Consider the following 27,996-nt stretch of genomic DNA (forward strand, 5'->3'; position numbering starts at 1 on the left):
CAAAGACTATGGGGCCACACAAGAAGAGCCAAGACGACAAAGATAAAATATAGAATTAGAGGGTTGGGGATTTAGCTCAGTGGTAGAGCGCTTGCCTAGGAAGCGAAAGGCCCTGGGTTCGGTCCCCAGCTCCGAAAAAAAAAAAGGAAAAAAAAAAAAAAGAATTAGAGGGAGGGAAATATAGCCTTGGGGAGGATTGGAAATGCCCAACCTTTGAGCTAGTCAAGGCATATCAAAATTAACTGATGTGAGTGTGTGTGTGTGGGTGTGTGTGTGTGTGTGTGTGTGTGTGTCTTTCTTTTGAGAATCCAGACAGCTGTTGCACGCATGCAAACCACTGGGGACAGAGCGGATAGCTAAACTTACCACTAATTTAGGAAGTTTGACTCTGAGGGATCTGATACCTTCTTCAGGCCTCCCATGCACGAATAGGCCTGCCCTCTCTGTCTCCCCATGTGCACATTCAGTCACACAAACACAAATGATGATGTCTTGGGGCTGGTGGAGCAGCTTGGTGAGAGAGAGAGGCGTTACCCAGCGTGTGAGGCTCTGGGTTAGATGCCCAAGTATCCCAAGAGCAAAGCAATCTCTGTTTTAGCAAATGAAAACTCAACTCTCTTTGTCGGGTTCATGAAGTACACGAGTCCTTCAGAGAAACCTCTGTGGTGAGTCATGGTGATCAGCTCTAGTAACTTTGGGTGGAGTCTCAGCAAAACTCCCAGGCCTCCAGTCATATTATAAGAAATGAGTTTCACTAACAACCTGAGTGGCTCCAAGGAGGCTGGTCCCCATTTGAAGCTCCAGATGAGAATTAAAACTGCCTGATCTAGGGGTTGGGGATTTAGCTCAGTGGTAGAGCGCTTGCCTAGCAAGCGCAAGACCCTGGGTTCGGTTCCCAGCTCCGAAAAAAAGAAAAAGAAAAAAAAAAACAACAAAAAACAAAAAACAAAACTGCCTGATCTAGCCCTGTGATCTTTTGGGTGGGGGATGCATGTAAAAAAATTTGCTAAAATATCACCTGAGTCCTATGAAATAAAGTGTGTGTGTGTGTGTGTGTGTGTTTGCAGCTGAGACAGGGTTTCACTTGTAACTCAAGCTGGGTGCATATTCACCCTGTACCTCAGGCTAGCCTTGAACCCTGATTGTCTCAGTCACTCGGAGTCATAGGCCACCCCAGTAGTTATGCCTACACCCACCTGAAAAAATCTCTGGGACCCATCTCCACTTAGGGGTTATCTAGAACCCAGGGTTGGACCTAGGAGAGCAGGAAGGGCAAGACTAAAGGATATTTCACTCACACCTCTTTAGACACTTTCTTTTTTTTTTTTTTTTTCTTCGGAGCTGGGGACCGAACCCACGGCCTTGCGCTTGCTAGGCAAGTGCTCTACCACTGAGCTAAATCCCCAACCCCCTTTAGACACTTTCAAAGCACTCTTACCGGCTTGCCCTCAGAGGTGGGCGAGCCTGGAGCGCCTGGGCTGTTCCCTGAATCTCGGACTCCTAAGGCAGGGTCTGAGTGCACCGGCAGCCTAGGGAGCCCTGGAGGCCGCATCTGCAGATCTAAGGCGGGGCGCAGGGGCGCTGCGGAGCGAGCCGGGGCAGGGCGGCAGCGGAGGGGCCAACCCGAGCGAGCCCGCTCTCCAGCGCCGCGCGCGCCGCCGCCACCTCCGCTGCTCTGCCCGGTCCCGGAGCGGCCGGGCGCGGAGCCAGGCCCGCGGCCGGCCGCATGAAGGACTGCGAGTATCAGCAGATAAGCCCCGGGCCGCCCCGCCACCCGCTTCCCCGGGGCGCATCGCCCGGGCCCCGCCGCGCCCCCCGCTCCAAGCTCCGGGCCCGCGCCTGGCGCGCCGCGCTGGAGTGTCAGCGGCAGCGGCAGTGGCAGCGGCAGCGGCAGCGGGAGCCTGGGCCGCCGGCCGCGGCGTAAGTGGGAGGTGTTCCCGGGCCGCAACCGCTTCTACTGCGGCGGCCGCCTCATGCTGGCCGGCCACGGCGGCGTCTTCGCGCTCACGCTGCTGCTCATCCTCAGCACCACCATCCTCTTCTTCATCTTCGAGTGAGTTCGCGCACCCCAACCCCCACCCGGGCGCTGCGTCCCGGGCCGCCGCTCCTTCCGCGCCCGCATCCGTGTGCCCTCGGGCCTCCGCCCGCCCTGGATCCCCGGAACCCTCCTCGCCACCCGGACCTGGGGCGCCCCGCCCGGGTCACCAGATTTTGCCGGGTCCCTCAGGTCCGCCTGCCCTTCTATCACTCACTGGCCGGTTCTTGCCTATCCCAGGCTCTTTCTGACCCTTCTAGGCATCTTTCATTCCTCTCCTCAGACAAATAAGTTTTTGTGTCCTTTGGCTGTGGACACCGTACCATGCGATTTCCTAGGCGTCTTTTCAGGTCCCTCCAAGGTTCTACAGGGTCCTGACTCCCATACCCGCTTTCCCTCAGTCACGGTCACCTTAGGCCCCAAGGCAATCTTCCCTAAAGCATCTCTGGGCCTCTTAGGCTCTTCTTTCTCCAACACTTTCCTTAGTTTCTCCAAAGCTTCCCGTCTCCCTCTTAGCTCCCTAGTCCTCTAGGTGTCTCCCACCCCCTGACCTCTTCTCTCCCCCGGTCACTCTAGAGCATCCCTTGGTCACGTTCTACCACCAGGACAGCGACTTCGATCTTCAGGAAAGAGACCTGAGTGCCTGCGTGTGACATGTCTTATTTGCCCCTATGGGCTTCAGACTGCTTTCCAGTGACCTAGGGTTGGCCTACACTGCACCTCCATATTAGGACTGGAGGATGGAGGGGTGTCTGCTTGTGGCTTTCTCGGGACCACTCATGCATCCAAAGTTTCCACCCACCCTCAGCCTCTAGCTGGAGTCACCTGCCTGTGATTCCTTGCAGGTACACACTCCCCCACACGAATGCACACCCGGCGAGCCCCCCCTTTCCCTCCTACTTCTCCCTATTCTTTGGGCTTGGTTTCTTTTATTATTCAGTGTGGTTAAGAACTCCATCTCTGGAGCTAGGGGACCTGGCTCCAATCCCAGCTCCACCTCCCACTAATTGTGTGGCCTGGGGCAGTCATTTTACCTTTCCAAGTCCCAGTGCCCTCATCTGTAGAATGGGCACGCACCTCCGGCGGTGGTCTATGGAGATTGGTACCCGGTCATGGCTTGCAAGCCTTTAGTTTTTATTTCTTCAGATTTATTCATCATTTTTTTTTTTATTATTTGCATGTAAGCCTCTAGCACTTGATGTTGGCAAAAATCACTTCCCCGTGGGTGGGGGTGGGGGGGAGCGTGTCACGGTGAGGATGTCTGAACGACCAGTTCTCAGAGAACTTTCCGGGACCTGGATGATGTGTCCGTAACTGCAAGGTGAAGACTTCCTTCTTTGCCACCCTTCCCCAAAATGCTCTGCCCTTCCACTGGGTCGGGAAAAGTTCAGGGTGGTTTACATAGAGAAGCGCTGGGATCCCAGCCTGAACCTTGGACGGAGTTTCATTTCCACCTCTCTGTTATGTGGCTTCCTGGGTGCTGTGGAAATGTCTTTTTCCAGAGCCCTTAGAACACTCTCTGTGGTGCTCACACCCTGGGTTATGACCCAGGCAGGAGGAAGTAGAGCCGACTGCTCTCAGAGGCTTTTGGACTTCAGGGTGGGTATCTTCACCGTGGTACTGCATTGCCTCGAGCCCAGAAGGGGGAATTCCTGCGCTCAGGGAGGATAGACCAATCACCTTGGCTTTCTTCCACACTTGTTACTTGGGTGGTGACTTTGGGGGCAGGGTTGGTCTGCTGGGTGTTTTGGGGGTGCTTGGGGAACTCAGAAGAGGAGCCATAGTGGTGGACGCACCTTTAGTGAGGACAGGGTTGTTAAGAGATGCTCTCCCAGGGGTTGGGGATTTAGCTCAGTGGTAGAGCGCTTGCCTAGGAAGCGCAAGGCCCTGGGTTCGGTCCCCAGCTCCGGAAAAAAAGAACCAAAAAAAAAAAGAGATGCTCTCCCCACTGCTCTGGGCGAGGTTCTTGGCTCTTGCGGGGAGACCTTTCCTGGTGCAAATCATTTTGCCTCCCTGTTTGCTGGGAAGTTACGTCACAACCCACCAGGCTTCCCAGCTTCTAGCCCACTTCCTATTTCTACACAGCAGACATAACCCTTTGACATCAGATTGCAGGCTCCCCGGTTCTCTCTCTGGGTTAGAGCCCCAGCTCTGATAATGGCTTCCTGTGGCCTCAGCATCCTCTAGTCCTCTTGCCCAGTCGTCTTCTACTGAGTCGTCCTCTTACACGCATTAGCCTGCTGGTTTGCTCCTACCTCAGGGTTTCTGTTCTGTTTGGAGCACCCTCATCATGGTCCACTCATTTCAGTCTCTCTCTGCGTGTACTGTATGTACACACTTGTTTGATTGTTTCGTGCCTGTCTCTTCTTCAAGAGCATAGGAAGTCTCCACACTGCTGTGTATTTCGTGCCTAGAGCCAGTACAAGGGTCAGCGCTCAACACAGCAAATGCTGGTTGAATGAATGAGTGGACGAATCACTTGCTAGGGGTGTGGGGAGGCCAGCTTGTAATTGGCACCCTGACTGGGTGACCTTGAATCTAGCGGTGGAAATCAGAGCCTAGGTCTGATGTTGGTATTTCCCAAGGGCTCTCCAAGTCCCAGGCTTCATTCCTCAGGCTCAGCTTATGGGAGAACTAGGTGAGCTATCCAGCAGATCACCTAGGACCTGGCTGGTTCTGTTGGAAGGCTGGACATGCAGAAGTGTGTTGGGCAGAGGGTAGCCCACTAGGAGCCCTTGACTTTGGCAGGCTCTGGTCCTGAGGGAAGGCCTCTGCGGGGTTCAGAAGCAGTGTGCAGATGGCCTGGTTTCGCTTCCTGCCTCTGTGGATCCCTGAAACATTGGCTGGTCCCCCTCCTCCTGATACATCTCTCAAGCTGCAGCCCCTACTCCGTCGAATCCCCTCTGGCTTCGGTGGGAAGGCAGCGGCTGGCTGCAGTCGGTGCCACGAACATCACAGCGAACACTCTTGACCTGCACTGCCCACATTGCTTAAACCTCCTAATCGTCTTCATCTGTGAGGTTTGGAGCAAGGTCAGAGGGTCACGGTGAAGATTCGAGAAAGCACATAAAGTGCACACCGTGTATCTAGCACACAGTAGCTATCTATGTCAGACATTTGATTGATTTTGAAACGGGATCTCACCACACAGTCCTAGCTGGCCTCGAACTCACAGAGATCCGCCTGCCTGTGTTTCCGAGTGCTGGGATTAAAGGCGTGTGCCAGCATGCCCAACAGAATTAGTACTATTAAGGCAGCGTTATTTGTTTGTAGCCCAGGCTGGCCTCAAGCTCTCAGGCTTTCAAGTGCTAATGTTATAGGCATGTAGCATCATGTCTGCCCAAATCACGTCAGATATTGATTTGATAGTGATTATTATTATTATTATTATTATTATTATTATTATTATTATTATTACTTTGTGCTACTGGGGATCAAGCTCAGGGCTTTATGCGTGGTAGCCAGCATTCTACCATTGAGCTGTATCCCCAGCCTGTAAGTATTATTTATAACGACTTATCGATTAGGGCAGCACCTAGTAAATCTTCAGAAGATAGCAGAAGACGACTGAGTGGTAAAGTGCTTACCTACCATGCACAAGGCATTGGGTTTGGTCTGTAATACTGAAAAAAAAATAGAATCTCTTCCTCTCCACGAGGGAAGCGCCATTCATTCGATAATATTTCCTGGGAAGGGGATGTCTGTGCCCAAAGAGAAGCTCATTACTTAGCAGGGGAAAGGCAAGCACCATATTCACAGACAAGCGGTGTTTTGTTTTGTTTTGACAGGCTCTTTCTCCATGTCCAGGCTAGCCTGGAGCTCAGTGTATAGACCAAGCTGGCCTAGGACTCACAGGCCTGCTTCTGTCTCCAGAGTGATGGGATTAAGGGTGTGAGCTGCCACACCAAAAATTAAGTTTTTGTTATTTTGTCCCGTTTCCTGTTTCCTGTTTCCCCACTTACTTAGTTTATTTTTCTTATTTATTTATTTTTATTTTTTTCGGAGCTGGGGACCGAACCCAGGGCCTTGCACTTGCTAGGCAAGCGCTCTACCACTGAGCTAAATTCCCAACCCCTTATTTTTTTTTTTAAAGATTTATTTATTTATTATATATAAGTATACTGTAGCTGTCTTCAGACACCAGAAGAGGGCATCAGATCCCATTACAGGTGGTTGTGAGCAACCATGTGGTTGCTGGGATTTGAACTCAGGACCTCTAGAAGAGCAGTCAGTGCTCTTAACCGCTGAGCCATCTCTCTAGCCCTTGTTTTTAGTTTACAAGCCATGTGGTAGTGACTCTTGTCGTATGTACAGCCACTATTCCTGCTGTTTATTCAGAGTGTTGCCTGGCACAAAAAAAAGAACTCGGTAAATATTTGTGGTGAGGCTGACTGACAGATGGATGGATGGACTGATGCACTGACTGGCTGGCTGGCTGGAGGATTGACTGAGCGAGTGACTGAGTGACTGACTAACCAACCGACCGACAGAGTGGACATTGCAACATCACCCAAGGGGCAGCCCCCCGTGATTGGTAACGGCTTCCTGAAGTGCTGTATCTACTAATGGGATTCTGAGGCTGCTGCAAATGCTGGGATCAGGTCTGGAGAGATGATCCCAGATCTCAGTGATTAAAAGCACCTGCTACTCTTTCTGAGGACCCAGGTTCAATTCCTAGCACCCACATGGTGGCTCACAACCACCTCTGACTTCATTCCAGGATGCCGGACACCTTCTGGCTGCTTTAGTCATCCGTCATACAGACAGACGTGCAGACACAAACACCCATTCACAGAAATTATTAAAATAATATATTTTTTAAAAATGGCTGAGTACTGAGCTGGACACAGTGTGGTCTTCACATGCTGCTGACCTAGCTCTTGGGGCTGAGGTAGGAAGATGGCTTGAGTCCAGGGGTTCAGAACCAGCCCAGGAAGCCCCCGTCTTTTTCTGTTTCCATCTCTGTCTGTCTGTCTGTCAGTCTGTTTTTTTAATTACATTCCATTTATTTTGTATGTATGTGTGTTTGCCGTGGTGTGTGCACGTGTGCGTGCGTGTGCGTCAGAGGACACCTGTGGGAGTCGTTCTTCTCATTTCATCATGTGGGTTCCAGGACCACACTCAAGCCAGTAGGATTGGTAGTGCAGAGACAGTTCACTGGCCTGTTTTGTTTTGTTTCTGTATTTTGGGGACAGCGGTTCATATAACCCAAGCTGGCCTCGAACTCACTGTGTAGCAGGGATGACTTTCCTGCTTGGGCCTTCTAAACCAAACCCAGGGCCTGCAAAAAGAAGGCTAAGTATGGTGGTGTGTGTGTATTTCAGAGGTGGAGGCAGAAAAATGAAGAGTTCAAGGCCTGCCTGAGCTACTTTGTGTGTTTCCGGCCAGTTTGGGCTCTCTGGCAAGTTTCTGGAGGCAGAAAAGATTGGAAGAAGAGGGGCCTGCCTGCCAGGGTGGAGTGAGGGAGAATATCTATAAATCTCAACTGCCACTGGAAAAAGTCCAGGATCGACTAGTAATGTCTGCCCTGGGCACTTATGGGGAGTGGCTGCACTCACCTCCAGCTGCACTTGAGGGAGAGGCTCTTTTCTGGAATGTCCTATCTGGGGCAGTGCCAGGGAGCCTGGGGTAATCGGAACTCTCTTCTTTCCTAGCTGTCCCTACCTGGCCCGCACACTGACCCTGGCCATCCCCATCATCGCCGCCATCCTCTTCTTCTTCGTCATGAGCTGTCTCCTGCAGACCAGTTTCACTGACCCCGGCATCCTACCCCGGGCCACCATCTGTGAGGCAGCTGCCCTGGAGAAGCAGATCGGTGAGGCTCTTACTCCTAGTCCATCCTGTAGCTTCCTGCAGCCTGCTTTTCTCTTAACAGCCCAAAGCTAGGAATTAAGAAAGTTCCTAGCCCTTGGCTAGGAACAAAGCAGGCTGGAGCCGACTCTGTGAGAGGGGAGACAGTGAGCAAGCAGGTAAATAAGTAAGCAAGAGATGCTGGCGGCTGGCACAGAGCTGAGTGCTTCCGGTCAATGCTTTCCGGCGCCCTGGCATAAGCCGGTGAGGTCAGTACTGTTACTCTCTTCCTATTCATTCGTGAAATGAGACACAGAGAGGTTAAGTGCATGGTTCAAGATCACACAAAACAGAGGCTGGACAGTGGTGGCTTTTATCCCAGCACTGAGGAGGCACGTGGATCTCTGGGAGTTTGAGGCCAGCCTGGCCTCCAGAGTGAGTTGCAGGCTATCTCGAGCTACGTATGGAGACCCTGTCTCAGAAAAACAAACAAATAAACAAAGATGGCGTGGAAAGTGCATGAGCTGGGGTGCACTTTCAGGCGACTGTTGGCTTCAGCTCCCGCTCTTAGAAATTTATAGATTTTGTTTGTTTGTTTGTTTTTGTTTTCAGACCAGGTCTCTTGTAGTCTAGGCTGGCCTTGAACTCACTATGTAGCTGAAGATGCCTTCATTTCTGCCCTGTCCGTCTCCATCTCCTAAGTGCTGGGGTTATGGGCATCTCCCCTACACTCATGTACTCTTTAATCATTCAGTCACGAGACAATTGTTGAACCCCGCTGTGGGCCATGAGCTCTTCCAGATGCTGCTACCTGGAGACCTCCTCATGGAGGTCGAGGTGACATTCTAGGGTATGAGGAAGACAGTACACAAGTAAGTAGGATGTCAGGGAAGAGACACAGGACTAGGGGAGGCCCAGGACAGAGGTGGCCAATGAGCAAAGAGGCCCAGGCCTGGGCAGAGGAACAGGTGAGGGCGCAGCGCCACAGACAAGGCCTAGGAGGTCAGGATAAGCCCTGGATGCTGTGGTAAGAAGTGTCCATCCACAGAGGTAAAAGCATAGAGGAGGGAGAGCCTGAGTACCCAGAAAGACCCTGCCTTCCTAGGCCTCTGGGTAGCTACTCTTCCCAGAGGAGAGAGCTGAGCTCCTGGTCAAGACTTCAACTCCGCTGGCCCCACCCCACCTCCTTCCTGCTGAGAAGGGACTCGGATGTTTGCACACCTCCAGGGTTTCCGGTCATGGTTGGCTCCTTGCCCTAAGAAGGCAGTGTTCACACAGGCGTTTAACCACCTCGCCGGCCTGGTGAGATCTGGTGACGTGCAGATGTCGGAGCCCAGCCACGTCTATCCGCAGGAATCATCTGTGCTGAGTCTGAAGCAGCTCAGGGTGGGCCCAGGAGAGGATACCTCTCAGCTTTGCCTGTTCAGAACACCTCCGCTACCCGGGAGGGGTGAGGCGGGGCAGCCACACCCACTGCCTTCCTCTAGACGCTGGCTTCCTTCCCCTTGCACTGCCGCTTGCCCCGCCACCCTCACCCCCAGTTCACATCCTCCGAGGATGACCTGAACTTCAGAGCCCCCACTGGGTTCCCCTTCCCTTCAGTCAGGCTAATCCTGAGACACGGTTACTGTGCAGCTCAGCCAGACACAGAGGCTTGGCTGCCTGGAATCCCCTGGCTTCTGAACTGCTTGGCTCAGAAACAACAGTAATCCCCATGTTTGGGGAGCGCTTGACTGTGTGTCCAGTACTGTCCACTGCTATCCCAGTAGATCCTCGCATCTGTCCACGTGTGTGGGGGTGGGGCAGTGAGCCCACTGGCCAGATGTGCCAATGTAGACTCCAAACAGGGGGCCAAAGGTGAAGGGAGAGGAGGGCCTCTTCCCACGCTTGGGGCTCTGTGTGTAGGGATGGCAAAAGGACACCTTCCTTGTATCCTTTATCAATGCTTTAGTGTCCTGCATCCTGGGCCAGACCCTCTAATGACACAGCCCCATGTGCCTTCTTCCTTCTCTGTTCTTGGGCCCCGTGGCCGTCATGATGAAATTGTCCTTCGCTGGGGTGTGTGGGCAAGGGAGATGGGGTGTCTGGTTCACCTTATCAGTGTACAGGAAGTTCAGTGGCATTAGCTAAAGAAAGGGGTGCAAGGAAGGATGAGGAGGCATGGGGGCTCCCAGAGGCTCCCCTGCTGCACTGGGGACCTGTGAGAGGGTTTGCTATCTCCCAGGGAGGACATGGCGGGTACATGCAGTCCAGTGCTGGTTCTACACACTGACCCCTGGCAGCCAGGGGACGACAGTCTGGTGACAGGAATGTGATCCAAAGCCCGTGGGGTCAGGTCCGTGTTAGGTGGAGATGGTTGGCGTTAAGAGGCCTTGGAAGATAATTGGGGAATTGGTATCTTCTATGGGTGAGGCTTTAAGAGGTAACAGATGCCACCCTGTGAGGTTATCTGACTTCAAGCACAGGAAACTGCATGAAGGGAGTCCTCCAGGCAGATGGGAGGGCGAAGCGGTTGGGGCTGGGGAAGAGAGGGGCCAGGCATATACTGGGAAGGGAAGCGGCACTGAAGGGCGGTATGGAATTAGGGCCTAAGACTGCCCTGAGAACAGCCATGTCTGAAAGTGCCGTCATTGGGACCTTGAAGCACTCAAGTTTAAATTGAGCCTAGATTTTGAGGTGTGGCCAGGAAGTTTCTTTCAGAGGTGACATTTTCCTGAAAGGGACTAAGGTCCCTGTGCCTTCCTGGTTCTGGGGTGAATATTCATAGGAACAGGAACGGATGTGCAGGACCCTCAGCCTCAGTTCTGACAGAGACAGCCTGAGGCAGGGGACCAGCTCCTTCCAGTTTGCCCAGCACTAAACCAGAAAAGTTTCAGGACTGAAAGCCTTGTCTTGGGAAACCACTTGAAGTAAACTGAGGCAGTTGGTCACCTCCCTCCGAGGTCTGGGCTTGTCAACTGGCAGGCAGTTGACTAGATCTTCCCAAGGTCTGGGGTAGCTGCACTAGTCACAAACTTTCTTGGTCTGATGGGAGATGAGAGACTCTGAGGCGCTCACCCAGGCCCGGCTGCACTCATAGGACAGTACAAGGTCTGCCCTCGGCGGTATCCTGTGATGCTCACAGCCTGTCCCATCAGCCACTGTGTGTCTGCCCCTGGTGACCTGAGGACCCTTTCCAGGACAGGCTGCCTCCTTTCTTTCCCAGGCAGGTTCAGGGCCCTGCCCACCAGGCTACCCCTCCTTCTTTCTCCCCTCAGCTGTAATTGTCTCTCTGAGACTCAGTTTTGCCTTTGGCCACCTTAAGCTTAGGAGTTTGAGAGACAACCCTAGCACCCTCAGCATGCTTTCCTAAAGAGAAGTCCCTGGAGTTCAGCTTTCAGGCTTTTCTCTCTCTCTCTCTCTCTCTCTCTCTCTCTCTCTCTCTCTCTCTCTCTCTCTCTCTCCTGTTCTCTTCTCATCTTTTTTTTTTAAAGAAGGTGTGTGTCATTATCATTCATCCTGACTTTATTTTTTAAGATTTATTTATTTATTTTATGTATATGAGCACACACTTGTTGATCAGACCTCATTACAGATGGTTGTGAGCCACCGTGTGGTTGCTGGGATTTGAACTCAGGACCTCTGGAAGGGCAGTCAGTGCTCTTAACCACTGAGCCATCTCTCCAGCCCCTTCTTTTCTTTTCTTTTTTTTTTTTTTAAGATTTATTCATTTATTCTATATAAGTACACTGTAGCTGTCTTCAGACACAGCAGAAGAGGCATCGGATCTCTTTACAGATGGTTGTGAGCCACCATGTGGTTGCTGAGAATTGAACTCATGACCTCTGGAAGAGCAGTCGGGTACTCTTAACCGCTGAGCCATCTCTCCAGCCCCAGCCCTTTTTCTTTTCCTTTCTTTTCTTTTCTTTTCTTTTCTTTTCTTTCCTTTCCTTTTCTTTCCTTTTCTTTTCTTTTCTTTTCTTTTTTTTTTTGGTTCTTTTTTTCAGAGCTGGGGACCGAACCCAGGGCCTTGCGCTTCCTAGGCAAGCGCTCTACCACTGAGCTAAATCCCCAACCCCATTCTTTCCTTTTCTTTTCTGTTCTGTTCTTTTCTGTTCTTTGTTAGTTGTTTTGAAATAGGGTCTCCCTATGTATTCTTGGCTGGCCTGGATATATTTGGGCCAAGCTGGTGTTCTTCCTGCCTCTGTCTTTGCTAGGTGCTAGGGCTGCAGGCTCCTGGCCTACCTAACTCCTGTCCTCTTTTTTTCCCCCCACTAGGCAGTGGTGATGCAGGCCTTTAATCCCAGCACTCAGGAGGCAGAGGTATTTGGATCTCTCAGTTCCAGAACAACCAGGGATACAAAGAGAAACCCTGTCTTAAAAAAACAAACAAACAAAAAATTTCCCATTTTTTTTCTTTGTAGAATTTAATGTATGTGCGCCATCTGTCCGTGCATGCCTGATGTCCACAGAGATCAGGAGAAAGCATTGGGACTCCTGGAACTGGGATGGTCATGAACTACTATGTGGGAGCTGGGAACTGAAACAGAGCCTTCCGCAAGACTAGCAGATGCTCTTAACCTTTGAGCCATCTCTCCGGTCTCTCCCCTCGCGTTTCCCTTTAAATGGTTCACTTTTTTTTATGAGACTGGTCTACACAGCAGGTTTTAGAGCACTGTAGCAAGACCCTGTGTAGCCCCCCCCCCCAAAAAAAAATCAACAATCACTTTGAAATATAGCCATATGCTATATAATGGTGCTTTAGTGGCTGACAAACCCCATATATAATTGTGGTCCCAGATCATACCACCTAATGGCATCAGAGCCTTCCTAGTGCGTGTAAGTACTCTGGGGAAATCACAGGATGCAATTCTTGAAACTCCCCTTACATGACATGGGACCGTGTATTTCAAAAGAGAAATGTTTGTGAGCCTCTCGTGGACAAAGCCGGGCTAGCCTGCTCCCCGTTGAAGCTTACCGCTTAGGGGAGAGCCAGGCTGCAGGGTCCCTGGCCATTGTGGCTGTTGCGACAGGTGCCTGGAGCTGTGTGACCCTCTGGTATACAAGGAGACCTCCCTTTTGCTGGAGTAAAAGGCTGGGGAGGGAGTTAAAGGGGAAGAACTTTCTCAGACCACGATTCACTTGCCTACTGCGGGGGGGGGGGCAGAGCTGTGAGGCCAGCAGCAGCCACCCTCCCCCTACCCCCACCCCGTTTCCTTCCACTCCTGATACCCAAGGTGCGTGGGACCTCAGCTCCTCTGGGTCTTCACCTTTCTTTGTCCCGTCGCACCCCCACCCCCTCTGGGTGCTTCCCATCCCCGCTGAGCCGGTATCTGGCATATTGCCACTTTTTAAATTTTGGTTTGGATGTTTTGGGCCTGTGTAGCTCGGGCTCAGCAAAGAAGCCTTTGAGCTGTTTCTCCTTCAACCTTCATCTCCCAAGCGTCCAGAGTAATATATTTATTTTATGTATGTGAGTACAGTCACTGTCTTCAGACACACCAGAAGAGGGCATCAGATCCCTTTACAGATGGTTGTGAGCCACCATGTGGTTGCTGGGATTTGAACTCAGGACCTCTGGAAGAGCAATCAGTGCTCTCAACCCCTGAGCCATCTCTCCAGCCCTCATATGTATTCTTGGTGGCAGTGTTTGAGTTATTTTGTTTGTTTTTAGTTTTGCAAGACGGGGTTTCTATGTAGCCCTGGCTGTCCTGGAACTCGCTCTGTAGACCAGGCTGGCCTCGAACTCACAGACCAACCTTCCTCTGCCCAATGCCGGGGTTTAAGGTGCACATTATCACGTCTGGCTTCTGTATTAAGAGCACAGACACCAACATCAGTAACTGAGTAGCTGTGTGTTAGGAGATAAAACATCATCTCTTATCTGCATGCAGTTTTACATGCCGCCCATTTTAGAGGTGAGGAAACTGAGGCTTTAGAAGGCTGACATGCAGCCACGCTTCAAAATGAAGTCAGCCTGGTCCCAAGTCATCCCATGGTGGCAAGGGCATTGATTCCCACTGCTTTCTATGTGACCATACAGTTACAGCTTATGTGTGAGTGTGCCCCTGTGTCCCCAGGCCTTGCACTAAACCTGGTAGGTGGCAGGGGCTCCATCAACCTCTGGGAATGGACAGAGTGTTCAGGTGGGCATTACAGTGAGCAGAACTTGAAGGTGGGTTTAGCTGTGCTGACAATTGTGGAACCCAGTAGTTGACCACCTGCCTAACATGCGATCCTATCCCGAGCTCTGCGAAAGGAAAAGCCTCTTCAGTAGCCGAGCCTTAGTGGGATGAAATCCTGTTCCACACCAGGACTGGCTCCCAGTGGCAGCCCCAGCCCCCAGAGAAGCTATTTTGCAGGGAGGCTCCAGGCTCAGGCAGAAAGAGGGTGTGGGGAAAGTCATTTGCCTCTCGCCGCCATACATGCCTGGGGAGAGGCTGAGCCCCATTTCTTGAACTGACTTCCTCTGAGTTTCCTGTCTGTAAGGCACACTGGTGAGAGTGCTCACCACCTCCTGGGCATCTCTCTTTCTTCTAGAAGAAGAGTGGGGGTCATAGCAGAAAGCCCCGAAATGCATCCCAGACCGTGAAGCAGTTCTTAGCAGCCACTCCCTCATGCCTTTAGCAAGGGTTATTTTCCCTCACAGACTTAGGGGGAATCGAAGCCAATCTTATGCATAGCAAGGCCTCGTTTCACACAACCTGTAAAACAAACTTTTTTCTTTCCTTTTTTTAAAAAAGAGCCTTTTTTAAAAAATATTTTTTAAATATTTATTTTCTTTACATATATGAGTACACTGTAGCTGTCTTTAGACACAGCAGAAGAGGGCATCAGATCTCATTACAGATGGTTGTGAGCCACCATGTGGTTGCTGAGAATTGAACTCAGGACCTCTGGAAGAGCAGTCAGTGCTCTTAACCGCTGAGCCATCTCTCCAGCCCCTTAAAAATATTTTTTAAGATTTATTTATCTTATGTATATGAGTACACTGTAGCTGTCTTCAGACACACCAGAAGAGGGCATCGCATCCCCATTACAGATGGCTGTGAGCCACCATGTGGTTGATGGGAATTGAACTCAGGACCTCTGGAAGAGCAGTCGGTGCTCTTAACCACTGAGCCATCATCTCTCCAGCTCACTTCTTTCTTTTTATGTATAGGGAGGGATGCTTTGCCTGCCTGGATGTTTGTGTACCGTGTGTATCTCGTGTCCATGGAGATCTGAAGAGGGATTTGATGTCCTGGGCCCAGAGTTACAGAAAGTCATGAGCAACCATGGGTCCTAGGAACTGAACTCAGGTCCTCTGGACAAGCAGTGGGTGCTCTTAACCATTGAGATTCCTCTCTAGGTGTTTTAAAATATATATTACTGTGGTGTGCCAAGCAGGCATAGTGAGCTTACATTTCTGGCTCATCTATATGTATGGGCCCCTTACCCACCACACCCAGGCCTCGTACGGTATCTTGCGTGTAGCGGATGCTCCTGTGTGAAGTTATGAACAAGTGGATGCCTTTGGAGACACAGGTTCGAATCTCAGCCTCACCTTATGCTATGGATTATCTTGGTTGGCCATCTTCAGGATACGTCCTTCCTTGCCTGGCCTGAGTGTGCTGTGGTCCATGGAGTCTCAGTACACCTCAGTAGTCACATTGCCTCCCTGTGGAGCCTGAAAAGACCGAGCTTTTAGTCAGGAGTAGGCTCCAAGCTGTCATTGATGGTAGCTGCTGGGCAGAGAGGGTGGCAGGTAGACTAGCTGGGTATTACCCCTCCAAGCCTCCTTTGGCCAAACTGTGACCCCTTCTGTTAAGCACCTGAGTGGCACCTGGCTGCCAGCTCTCTGTTTCCTCTGATTCTTCTTGGCAGCTTCGCTTCCTCTGTCACAGTTCTGTGGGGAGAGGACTTCCCACCAGAGACTGGAACAGGCTTCAAGGGGCTCCCTTCCTGCCTTGTGGGAGAGACCAAGGTTCTCTGTGACCTGAGGAGGATCTCTGGGCCGGTGAGATTTCCAGAAGGTTCTCTCAACACTGGAGAGGGGCTGTCTCTGCCCTTCACTCCCAGATGGTTGTATTCCAAAGGTGTCTTTGTAACTCAGTAAGTGTCTGTAGTGTTCCTATAGCAACAGTAACAGTGTTAGCTATTATTTACAAGGTTAGGCATCCCTCATCTGAAACTCCTAAATGCTTCAAAATCTGAGACTTGTTTGATGATTTTTTTCTGAGGCATGGTTCCTTTGTATAACCCTGGCTGGTCTCGAACTCACAGACAATTGCCTGCTTCTGCTTCCCCTGTGCGTGGATTAAAGGTGTGAGCTACCACAGCTCGGCCTCTTTTGCTTGTTTTTCCACACCATACCTCACCTGACACGCTGCAGTCAAAACACAGGCGCACTAAAAATGCTACGAAAGTTACCTTCTGCAGCCAGGTGAGGGGGCTCACTTTTTTTTTTTTCTTTTTTCTTTTTTTCGGGGCTGGGGACCGAACCCAGGACCTTGCGCTTCCTAGGCAAGCGCTCTACCACTGAGCCAAATCCCCAACCCCGGGGGCTCACTTTTAATCCCAGCAGAGGCAAGCAGATCTCTGTGAGTTCAAGGCCCTGCCTCAAAACAATAATGAAAAAAAAAATACCTCCTAGTTATGTGTAAAGGGCCTGTGTGAAACATAAGGAGATTTCATGTGTGTCTGGGGCACCACTGTCTAGACTTGATAGGCAGTTATTCCAAAATCTGAAAAATGCCCAAATTTAAAACATTCCTGGTGCACAGTATTTCAGGTAAGGGATACGCATCCTTCCCTGTGCTCTTGGTAAATAAATTCTAGGCATTGTGTTAAACCCACTTGGTAAATTCTTAGCTGATTCTCCCAACAACAGTCTGGGGTGGATTCCATTCCGCTCCATTTTATTTATTTTATTTTATTGGTTTTTCAAGACATGGTTTCTATGGCTGTCTTAGAACTGACTCTGTAGACGAGGCTGGCCTCGAACTCAGAGATCTGCCTACCTCTGCCTCCCTAGTGCTGGGATTAAAGTGGGCACCACGATCCCCTACCCTGGTTTATTCGGTTATTTTTAGTAGAGAAGCCGAATGATTTAATTGGCCTCCCTCGGTAATCACTTGGGCAGAGATGCACATCCATAAGTCTCACCAGCTCAAAAGCCCCCGTACAGACAGGAAGAGTGGTGGGCAGGTAGCCAAGACTGGGGCCATGGGGACAGTGGCAGGGGACTTGGGGTCTGGTATAGAGTGATGCCAGTAGCTTGGAAAGGGCCAGGCAGTCTGCCTGCTGGAATGTTAGGACCCGTTGGTGAGGACTGAGGTCCGTGGTTCCTGGGACTCCAAGGCTCACTAGCAGACAGGCTGGGACCACCTGATTTACTGAGGAAGAAACTGAGGCTCAGAAGTGAAGGGATTCCTAGGTAACAAGCAGAATTCCACTAAGCATTCAGACTCAGTGTTCTCAGACTTCTGAGCCTCTGCCCTGGCCTTCCTGTAAATGGAACCAGGTAGGTACCTGCCCTTTTATACGGCCGCGAGCGTTTGGCGTTCCTCTGCTTCTCTGGGTGTGACAGCAGTTAAGTAATTTATCCAAAGCACCCGCTCTAAAGTGGAAGGGGCAGTACTTGAACCTCTAGCCCGCCTCAGACTTAAAACTTGCCTTCTTCCTCTGCTTGCTACCTCCTAGTTCTTAGCCCCAGGCCCACCATTGGGTCAACTTGTCCCCTCTCAGGAGATGTCACAGTCTAGCCAGTGGGAGGAGGCACACCCAGAAGTCCTATCACGGCATCAAGCCATGGCAGCTGTGCTCGGTGTGGCGCGAGAAACAGGAGTCTGCCTGAGAACAGATGGAGGATGACTGTAGATGAGGTTGGGCCTTGTGAATCCTGGTGAAAGAAGAAAAAGGAAGGGGCTAGGGGTTCATGGGTTAGGGACAGGAAGACCACAGTATCGTGTTAGGGAAGGGATGAGGGAGAAAGGTTGCAAGGCCTCGAATACACCTACCTGAGTTTTGTGTGTGTGCCTGCACATGTGTGTGCCTACACATATATGATCACACCACAGCACTCTAAAGGTCAGAGGAATGACTTGTGCAAATCTGTTCTTTCTTTTCTTTCTTTTTTTTTAATATTTTATTTATTTAATGGATATGAATACATTGTAGCTGTCTTGAGATACACCAGAATCTGTTACAGATGGTTGTGAGCCACCATGTGGTTGCTGGGATTTGAACTCAGGACCTCTGGAAGAGCAGTCAGTGCTCTTAACCACTGAGCCATCCCTCCAGCCCCCAAATCTGTTCTTTCTATACATCGTGTGGGTCCCAGATACCAGGAGGCACCTTTACCCACTTTTCCAGTCCTTTTTATTTTTAGGTCTTTAATGTATGTAGGAATTTTGCCTGCATGTATGTATGTCTTTTCTTTTTTAAGGTTTATTTATTATATATGAGTACACTGTAGCTGTCTTCAGACACACCAGGAGAGGGCATCAGATGCCATTACAGATGGTTGTGAGCCACCATGTGGTTGCTGGGATTTGAACTCAGGACCTCTGGAAGAGCAGTCAGTGCTCTTAACCTCTGAGCCATCTCACCAGCCCCTGCATGTATGTCTATACACCACGTGCATGCAGTGTCCTCAGAAGTCAGAATGGGGTGTTGGGTCCTCGGGAACTGGACTTAGGAATACTCATAACCACCATGTTGGTGCTGGGAATTGAGCTGAACTCTAGTCCTCTATGCTTTTAACCATTGAACCACCTCTCCAGCCTTGTTTGTTTTTAGCATTTATGTATTTATTTAATTTATTTATGAAGCAGGGTTTCCCTATACAGCTCTGGCTGCCCTGGAACTCACTCGGTAGATCAGGCTGGCCTCAAACTCACAGGGATCCCCCTGCCTCTGCCTCTTGAATGCTGACGTTAAAGGCACATGCTACCAGTGCCTGGCTCCCCTTGTTTTTTTTTAAAAAAAAAAAAAACCAGGATTTTATGTAATCCATGTTAGCCTCAAATTTGCCATTTCACTTAGGGTAGCCTTGAACTCGTGATTGATTCTTCTGCTTCTGCCTTCCAACCATTGGGATTGCAGACATATCCAACTGAAATTGGATAATCTCTATTCGTTTACATAGGGAGGGATTCTGGGGGTTGAACCCAAGAAAAGTGCTCTAACATTGAACTGTAACCCCACTATGACATGGGTTCGAATCCTGGTTTTGCAGTATGCTTCATGGCCTAAGGCAAGTAAATCACTTAAGTTGTTGAGCAAATCTTAATTGTAAGACTGAGAGATGGCCTTTTTTTAAAAAAAAAATTATTTATTTATTATGTATGAGTACACTGTAGCTGTCTTCAGACACAGCAGAAGAGGGCATCAGATCTCATTACAGATGGTTGTGAGCCACCATGTGGTTGCTGGGAATTGAACTCAGGACCTCTGGAAGAGTAGTGCGTGTTCTTAACCACTGAGCCATCTCTCCAGCCCGAGATGGTCTTACCTATAGAACTTGTGGCCAATAGTAAAGAAGTCATGTCTGCCTGAGGGAGGTTAGGATTTCAAGTTGAAAACCAGATTAAACTCTTTAGTAATGCCCTGTCTCAGAAAACAAACAGGACAAGGGATGTGGCTCAGTGGGTAGCGTGCATACCTAGCATTCATGAAGCCCTGGGTTCAGTCCCCAGCACCATCAGAACCAACTCGACGTGGTAGCTACATGTCATGTGAGAGGTGAGAGGTGTAAAGCCAGCCTGGCCAAACCATTCTGCTCGCTATTCCTATTTTACAAACTAGACAGCGAGCGAAGACTCAGAGTTCCATTGTCAGCCTCCTCGGCCCACAGCCCCCTGCCTTCTTCTGCTTCCTGATCTAGAGGAAATGCTCAGGGAGCTGCATTTTAACGTATTTAAAATGTGTCAAGGTTATGCTAAGAGCACCTCCGGTGGTTGGAAATGTGAGGCCAAAATCCATTCCCCTCACTGGTGGGTAAGCTCATTGGGAAGCACCCAGACACCAGTGACGGGGAGGAAGGCACCTGAACTGGAGACATTATAGACATTGTGCAGTACACACAGTGGCCAGGAGTGCGTTTGATGGATGTTCCCTGGGTGCCTGGGAGCTCGGTGTCCACATCAAAACATAATAAATAGGCAGGGTGGTGGCACCACCCTGGGGAAGTAGATGCAGGAGATCCATGAGTTGAAGGGCAACCTGGTCCACAGAGTGAGTTCCTGGCCAGCCAGGGCTACAGTGAGAGTCTTTCTTTCTTTCTTCCTTCCTTTCTTTCTTTCTTTTTTATTTATTTTTATTTTGGTTCTTTGAGAAGAGTCAGGGTCTCTTTACACAGCCCTGACTGCCCTGGGACTTACTATGTTGACCCGTGAACTTGCAGAGATCCACCTGCCTCTGCCTTCTGAGTGCTGGGATTAAAAGGGTGTGCACCACACCCGGCTCCATACTGTTCTGATCACGTGGGTTCGGCTTGCATACTATTTGTCTAATAGAACACGGAGAGTTTGCGGACCTTGAGTAAACTTGTTATTTCTCCCATTACAAAACAAGAAAGGAAAAGGTAACTGTAACAGGTGGATCTTCTGTTGCCTTTCTGTCTTGCAGTGTGGTCAACGAACATGCCTTTTTCTAAAAGGAAAGAGGAGGGAAAGAGACATTGTATCTAGGCTGGCCTTGAACTCACAGTTGTACTGCCTGCATCCCAAGGTTTGGGATTACAGGCATGTGCTACCGTTCCTAGCTCTGACATTCTTTTTTGTTATTACATATTTATTAAGATTTTATTTTTAACCGGGCTCAGTGGTAGAGCGCTTGCTTAGCAACCGCAAGGCCCTGGGTTCGGTCCCCAGCTCCGGGGGAAAAAAAAAGCCAAATAACAAGATTTTATTTTTAATTGTATGTGAGGGGAGGGAGGTGTGCACACACTGCCGGAAGTGAGCTAGACTGAGAGAAGGCTATAAGCCACCTGAGGTGGATGCTGGGAACAGAGCTCAGCTCTCCTGGGAGAGCAGGAAGCACTCTTGGCGGCTGTCTTCTCTAGAAGTAATGCTGGCTCTGGTGAGAGGTCAGGCCAGTGGTGTGTAGACGCCAGAGGTGTGGATTCAGTTGCTTCCCTGGGAAGTTTATCTCCTTCCCGAAGCTCCCCTGTATTAGAAGTTGGATCTGGGCTTAATTAAATGTACAACCTCCCTAACCCTTCCTAGGAACTCTGTCCCTGATGACTTCTCAGGGTGAGGCCAGCCAGAGTGTGAGCATCTGTGTGAGGTTTGAGCACAGTCCCATGCCTGAAGGGGAGTGCTGGGTTCTTAGCGTTTGTCCTGGCATTGGTGCCGCATCTCCCCTTGTTCCTGGGCACATTCTCCCGTCCCAGCCAGGCAGCCGTGGCTTCCCACTGTCGAGGGCCGTGAGCTCTCTCAGAGAGCCTCATTTTCTCTCTTCACACCCTCAGATAACACAGGCAGTTCCACATACCGCCCGCCCCCTCGGACTCGGGAGGTGATGATCAACGGACAAATGGTGAAGCTCAAGTATTGCTTCACCTGTAAGATGTTCCGTCCGCCCCGGACCTCACACTGCAGTGTCTGTGACAACTGTGTGGGTGAGTAGGGGTCCTCAAAGGGCCCCGAGAGACTGAGTCTCGGATGCAGGAAGTCACATGTGGGTCAGGCAACGTCTGAAGTACTTAGGGCTGAGTCGGACGTCTGACATCTCTTGGCCCAGCGCAGGTCTATATCCTGTCCCGTTGATCCCTGAGCATTGAGGCTGAGAACTTGACCTTGTCTCCCGGCTTCAGTGTGCTCCAATAGGCCCCCTGATCCCAGAAGCCTGGAGCAGTGACGCGGTGATCTAGCTGAGAAAGAAGGCAGGGAGGGTGGGAGTCCGGAAGAGGGAGGAGGAGGGCATGGACCAGAGCTGAAAGTTGGCTCTTGACCACCCCCTCCCAATGGTTTGTTCCCATCACCCTGCTCCCCAGATGCTACACAGCTCGATGGAGACCCATGACAGTCCCTTGGGAGGCTGTCATAAGGGAGGGTCTGTATGACACTCAAGTGAGCTGAGCCATGGTGACAGTGCACCGTTCCCAGGGCAGTGACTTCATGGTGCCAGCTCAGCACTCCCTGAAGTGGAGAGCGGGCACGGCAGGCCTGAAGTGAGTGACTCAATGGCTGTTATTCATCTCTGCCAGTCTGCCCCACCCTCTGCCTTGGAGGCACCAGCCTTTGGCATAAGGCCCGCAACGGGCTCATGACCCAGATTCCCACAGGGACTTTCCTCACCAGGGTGTGACTCCCACCCTCAGGGACTTAGCAATGGTATGAGCTCAGTCCTCTGCCCCGGCCTCTGGTGTCAGCTCTGCATGAGTTAGGTAGCGGCCCAGCCCTCTCTGGACCTTAGGGCCAGAGCTGTTGGCATGTAACTAGTGAGAGGCCATGGTCTGTGAGTCTTTGAAGCAGACACCGGTGGACTCTGGAGATGGCAGGGGTCTGAGGCCAGCGCATGTCTCATTCAAGGGCAAAACTGTATAGAAGAAGAGTAAGAGAGCAGACCAGGAGACCCTTGCCTAGTTTGAGGCCATAGGAGACTTTTTAAGGGAGTGGCTTTGTAGTTGACATCTGAAGGAGTTACCATGGAGCTAAAAGAATAGACAGGGAATGTGTCAAGCAGTGGGTGGGAGTGGATGAGCAAGGACTAGAAGCAGGGTGTGTCCAAGGGAAGGCCAGTAGTCAGCTGTTGGGGGGGGCTAGTGCCAGCCTGGGGGGAGGCTAGTGCCAGCCTTGGGGGACTAATGCCAGCCTGGGGGAGGGCTAGTTCAGCCTGGGGGGTCTAATGCCAGCCTGGGAGGGAGGACTAGTGCCAGCCTGGGGGGACTAATGCCAGCCCTGGGTGGGGAGGCTAGTGCCAGCCTGGGGGACTAATGCCAGCCTGGGGGGAGGGCTAGTGCCAGCCTGGGGGGGAGGGCTAGTGCCAGCCTTGGGGGAGGCTAGCTAGCCACCCAGCAGTGCTGATTGGAGACCTCCATTGACTCCTTCCTTTTCTAGAACGGTTTGACCATCACTGCCCTTGGGTGGGCAACTGTGTGGGGAGACGGAATTACCGCTTCTTTTATGCATTTATTCTCTCCCTCTCCTTCCTGACGGCCTTCATCTTCGCCTGTGTGGTCACCCACCTGACCCTGCGTGAGTTGGGGGACAAAGGGGTGGAGGAAGGCTAACCAGTGAGCTCATCCCTAGCAAAGGGCCATGCTCACCCCCACCCCCATCATCCCCACCCCATCACCCCACCCCCATCATTCCCACCCCCATCACCCCACCCCCATCATCCCACCCCCATCACCCCCACCCCATCATTCCCACCCCATCATCACCCCACCCCATCACTCCCACCCCATCATTCCCTCCCATCACCCCCCCCCATCATTCCCACCCCCATCACCCCACCCCCATCACCCCATCCCCATTACCCCTGAGCTGTGTCTCTTTTGTCTTCTTCCTAGTTTCTCAAGGAAGCAACTTCCTCTCCGCTCTAAAAAAGACACCAGCAAGATATCCTTTGCCAGCTGGTCGCCCTGGGTGGGAATTGAGGCCTCTTCGTGGGCTGGGTCTCCAGAGTGGGGTGTTAGGGCCATTTCTGTTCTCTAGAACCCACTCTACAGCTAGTTTGTCAAAACCCACACTAGAGCTGATCCCAAATGGGTCTTCGTGGAGAGGGGCTGAGTAAGCCATCTCGGGAAACCATCTCTGACTGCAAAGGCTTGGCAGAGAGTGCATTTCTTAATTAAAGTTTTGTTTATCCTGCCCCAGGCATCGGGGAACATGCATGTGCCTCAGCACACAAATAGAGATGGGGACAACCTGAAGTTCAAACTCAGGTCATCGGGCATGGTGACAGCACGTCACCAGCCGCATGTTCCTTAGGATGCCAAGCTCCCCGGACCATGCCAGGAACCTGTGGTTGGAATTCCCTTGGCCAGGTCCTGCCTTGTCCCTCAGGAGCTCCCTCCCCCTTCCGGGTTTCAGAAAGTGATCTACTGAGAAAGGATGATGGATCACAGAACGTCCCCAAACCTGTCACTTCAGGGCTATAGCTCCAGGGAAGGGTAAGGGACAAAGGCAGAGCTCAGGGCCCAGGGGGCTCCACCCTCTCCCTCCCGCACAAGTCCTTGACAGGGCCCACTGTGCTGGAGTTGGTCATCTGCTTCTTCTCAATCTGGTCCATCCTGGGCCTCTCAGGGTTCCACACTTACCTCGTGGCCTCCAACCTGACAACTAATGAAGACGTGAGTAAAGCAGGGGACCCCGGGGATCCTGGGGTGGCTAAGTGCAGCCTGCTGGGGGATCCAAGGCCTAAAGTCATGCAGAACCCGGGGTTCCTACATGAGGCAGGTCCTTGGTGTAGCACCTGAGTCGCCTTTCTCATAGCTCCACAGAGGTAGTAAGCACACCAGGCTTGTGAGCCAGCTCCTTGCCATTTAGGGACCTTCGGATGCCCTATGTCTCTTGGGGCAGTGCATCCCGCTGTGACAGAACTGGGATGCATATTGCCTGTGGCATGACGAAGAGACATGGCCTGGGGTCGTAATGCTGGGAAGGGGCCAATCCGAGGCTGATGCCAGAAATCATGACCAAGCCTCACATCCACTCCACACCTGTAGGCACAGAGTCGTGACTGGGGTGTATCCATTGAGAACAGTGAGAACAGTTAGAATAGAACAGTGTGACTCCCTTGGTAAGCGGTCCACAGCTAGATCATCTGAGCGTCACTGCCCTTGTCAAGATATGACCTCCCCTCCCTGTCCTGTAATTGATGCATAAGGCTGATCAGAGACCCCCCATCCACGAGAAAGTGGATCCACGCCAGACTGGCCATGGTGGTGCACACCTGCAATCCTAACACTCAGGGGACCGAGGCAAAAGGAGCCGTCATTTGAGGCTCCTCTGGGCTGTGTGGAGAGATGTTGACTTGGGAAGGAAAAAGGGGCAGGGGATGAAGAAAGAGAAAGAAGCTCGGTTCGTGCAGTGGCACAGCCTGTAACCCCAGCCACTCTGGAGACTGGGACAGGTGGATTGCCAATCCAAGGTCTCAAACCAAAACTAAAAAGAGGGCTGGGACGTAGCTCAGTGGTAGAACACTTGCCTGGCGTATCCAAGGCCCTGCCTTCACCCTTGGTGTCAAAGGGAGGGAGGACTGGAGAGATGCTCAGTGGTTAGAGCGCTGGCTGCTCTTCTGGAGGATCCAGGTTTGATTCCCAGCACCCTGCTAGCAGCTTATAACTCCAGTCTGGGTATCTAGTGTCCTCTGGATACAGCTCTCGGTACCTCCTCCTGTGCAACCCGGTGCCCTCTTCTGGTCTCCTCTGGTACTGCACACGCATGGTACACAGACATCTACCAGGCAAGACCCCATAGGCATAAAATAAATAATAAAGGTTTGAAAACAAGAATAAGGAGAAGGGAGCCACGTCTAAGGTGATACACACATATTATCCCAACACTTGAGAGGTGGAAGCAGGGGATTCAGGAGTTCAAGGTCATCCCTGGCTACAGGGAAAGTTGGAGGCCACCCTAGAACACATGACCCTGTTTTAAAAATAAAAATCCCATGACCTCTTGCTCTCGTTTGGGAAAACAAACCTGAACACATGTGTGCTTGTCATTGATAAGGGCAGAAATGACATCAGCCAGCAACCTCTCCCCACCCGGTTTTCTGGGTTCTGCAGCCCAGCCAGGGTAGAAAGTTCTGGGTGACGTCCAGCAGGTGTTTCCTGCGGAGGACCTCAGTGCCTTCAGCAGGGGACTTCCCAGTGGCAGACTCTCGGTGCAGCGAGCCTCGCCATCCAGACCTGTCCAAGCTCAGCAGTTGAGTAGCAGCGTCAGAGTGGCTCGGGCTGGTTTGTGCCTCCAATCTGTCCCCTTAGTTGGTGTGACAGAACACCATGACCAAAAGCAAGTTGGGGAAGGAAGGGTTTCTTGGCCCACACTTCCACATTTTAGTCGATCACTGAAGGAAGTCGGCACTGGAACTCAAGCAGGGCAGGAACCTGGGGGCAGGAGCTGATGCAGAGGCCATGGGGGAATGTTACTGGCTTGCTCCCCACGGCTTGCTCAACCTGCTTTCTTAGAGAAGCTAGGACCATCAGCCTAGGGGTCACCACCAACAATGGGCTAGACTCTCCCCCATCAGCCACTAGGAAAATGCCCTACAGGTTTGCCAGCCCTTAGTTGAAATTTCCTCTTTTCAGATAACTCTAGCTTGTGTCAAGTTGATGTGAAACTATTCGTCACAGGTGGACAGCCCGGGGAGGGATGGTCCTCCCCAACATTCTCCTCTGTAGACTTCCTTTCGGTTTTGTCTTCTGTGCTAGGGGGGCCTGCTGACCTCTGCTGGAGAGAGATCCCTATATCCAGTGGTCCCCCTATTTTCATTGCAAGGCTTCCCCTGAAGAGCTGTTCCTCCCATCTACCCAGAACTGGTTTCTAAATGGGTCTACTTGCCCTGGCCTCTAGGTTGCCCTTCTAGAAAGTGGAAGAAACAGGAGGCAGCTGTGACAGGGGAGTAGTTCCATGGAGGAGGGGGAGGGGCCGAAGGTGGGACTCAGTGGTAGATGGCTAGCATATACAAGCCCTGGGGTTTAATGCCCAGCTCTGCGGAGGGAGACGGTAGCTGACCTGGGCTTCTTCCTCTTTCCAGATCAAAGGGTCTTGGTCCAGCAAGAGGGGCGGTGAGGCCTCTGTCAACCCCTACAGCCATAAAAGTATTATCACCAACTGTTGTGCTGTGCTCTGTGGCCCACTGCCTCCCAGGTAAGTCAGGGCACGGAGGAGAAGTCCCAGGAGGTGGCCCTGTGTCTGGAGCCCTCATGGGAGTCCTGGACCTTAGCAGGTCTTTCTCCCTGTGTGCGCTCAGACTCCCTCTGTCCACCATCCTCTGCCGAAAGACTCGGGAATTCTGAGGAGGGCTGTCACGTATCACCTGTACTCATTTGTAGAATAAAAGTAAAGCCTCCAACCCCAGCACTTAAAGGCCGAAGCAGGAGGATTGCTTCATGTTCAAGACCACCCTAGGACACAGAAACTTTCAAGGGGGGGGGAGTACAAAATATTAAAAAGCACTGGGCATCCTGTTTAATCCCACTCCTCAGAGATGCCACAGTGACTGTCAGGACCACACGTGGGTGCCGTGTTCTGTCTGTACAGGGTGGGGTGTCTGCAGCGGCTCAGCCCTGCTGGGAAGCTCTGTGTCAGTTCTGACAGCAGGGGGCGCCAGAGCTCCAGAACAGGCGTTGGCTGGGCATGGGTGCTGTGGGGACAAGACCTTCCTTACACACTTGTGCCCTGTCTAGGAGACAGGACACTGGGCCTCTGACTGCCTCCAGGTAGTGATTGTTACTTAGTTCTCTCTCACTGCCTGGCTTCTTGGCACCCAGACAGCTGAGTCACTTTGGATTAACATTGAATTAGGCTGGGAGGTAGAAGCAGGCCTGTGGGAAGTTCGAGGTCGGCTTCAAGTGCTTGGGACCCGGCCTCAAGAAAACGAAAACACTTTGTCCTGTTGGCACTTGCCCCAGAAGGTCTTGTTTTAAGTGTATTTACCTCTCCTCACCTGTACGTGTGGGTGAGTGAAGTTCATTCAAGCGTGTGCACACACACACACCAGGGCATGCGTGTGAGTGAAATTCTACTGCGTGACACACGGATGTGTGTGAGGTCCAAGGACAGACGGCTCTCCTTCCATCTATGGGTCCCTAGGATGCAGTGGCAAACCCCAGCCCCAGAGGGACAGACCTAATCTCCTGAACGGAAAGCAGCTTCCCTGAGCTTCTAGGGCTGGGTCCTTCCCGGGAGGACTGGCAGACAGCACTGCCTAGCCCTTAGCCTAGAGCTTATAGCTGTCTTGTCCTTGTGTCTTGGAAGCCTGATCGACCGGAGGGGATTCGTGCAGTCTGACACTGTGCTGCCCTCGCCCATCAGAAGTGATGAGGCAGCCTGTGGAGCCAAGCCAGACGCCAGCATGGTAGGAGGCCACCCCTGAATGTGACTGAGTGCTTGCCACCCGCCGCCCTCCACGCCTGCCGGGACCCTCCCCGTGCCATCTGAGGGAAGCAGAGCTGCCAAAGACTCCAGTCTTTTCCTATTTATTTCCCACCCTGTGTGGTTTGGGTCTTTTTTTTTTTTTTTTTGAACTGT

At 51.6% G+C, this 27,996-nt stretch overlaps 1 protein-coding gene across 1 annotated transcript; it reads left to right on the forward strand.

Annotated features, from left to right (window-relative positions):
* Positions 1-1,628: 1,628 nt before the first annotated feature.
* On the forward strand, positions 1,629-27,983 carry Zdhhc18 (zinc finger DHHC-type palmitoyltransferase 18). Its single transcript, XM_032896517.1, is given in 9 exon segments — positions 1,629-1,761; positions 1,763-2,053; positions 7,690-7,850; positions 21,261-21,410; positions 22,852-22,989; positions 23,307-23,355; positions 23,987-24,089; positions 26,501-26,613; positions 27,724-27,983. Coding segments are annotated over 9 exon segments (1,158 nt in total). The 5' UTR covers positions 1,629-1,726; the 3' UTR covers positions 27,842-27,983.
* Positions 27,984-27,996: the final 13 nt, after the last annotated feature.

Source organism: Rattus rattus, chromosome 1, assembly GCF_011064425.1.
Source record: "Rattus rattus isolate New Zealand chromosome 1, Rrattus_CSIRO_v1, whole genome shotgun sequence".
NCBI classification, from domain to species: domain Eukaryota; kingdom Metazoa; phylum Chordata; class Mammalia; order Rodentia; family Muridae; genus Rattus; species Rattus rattus.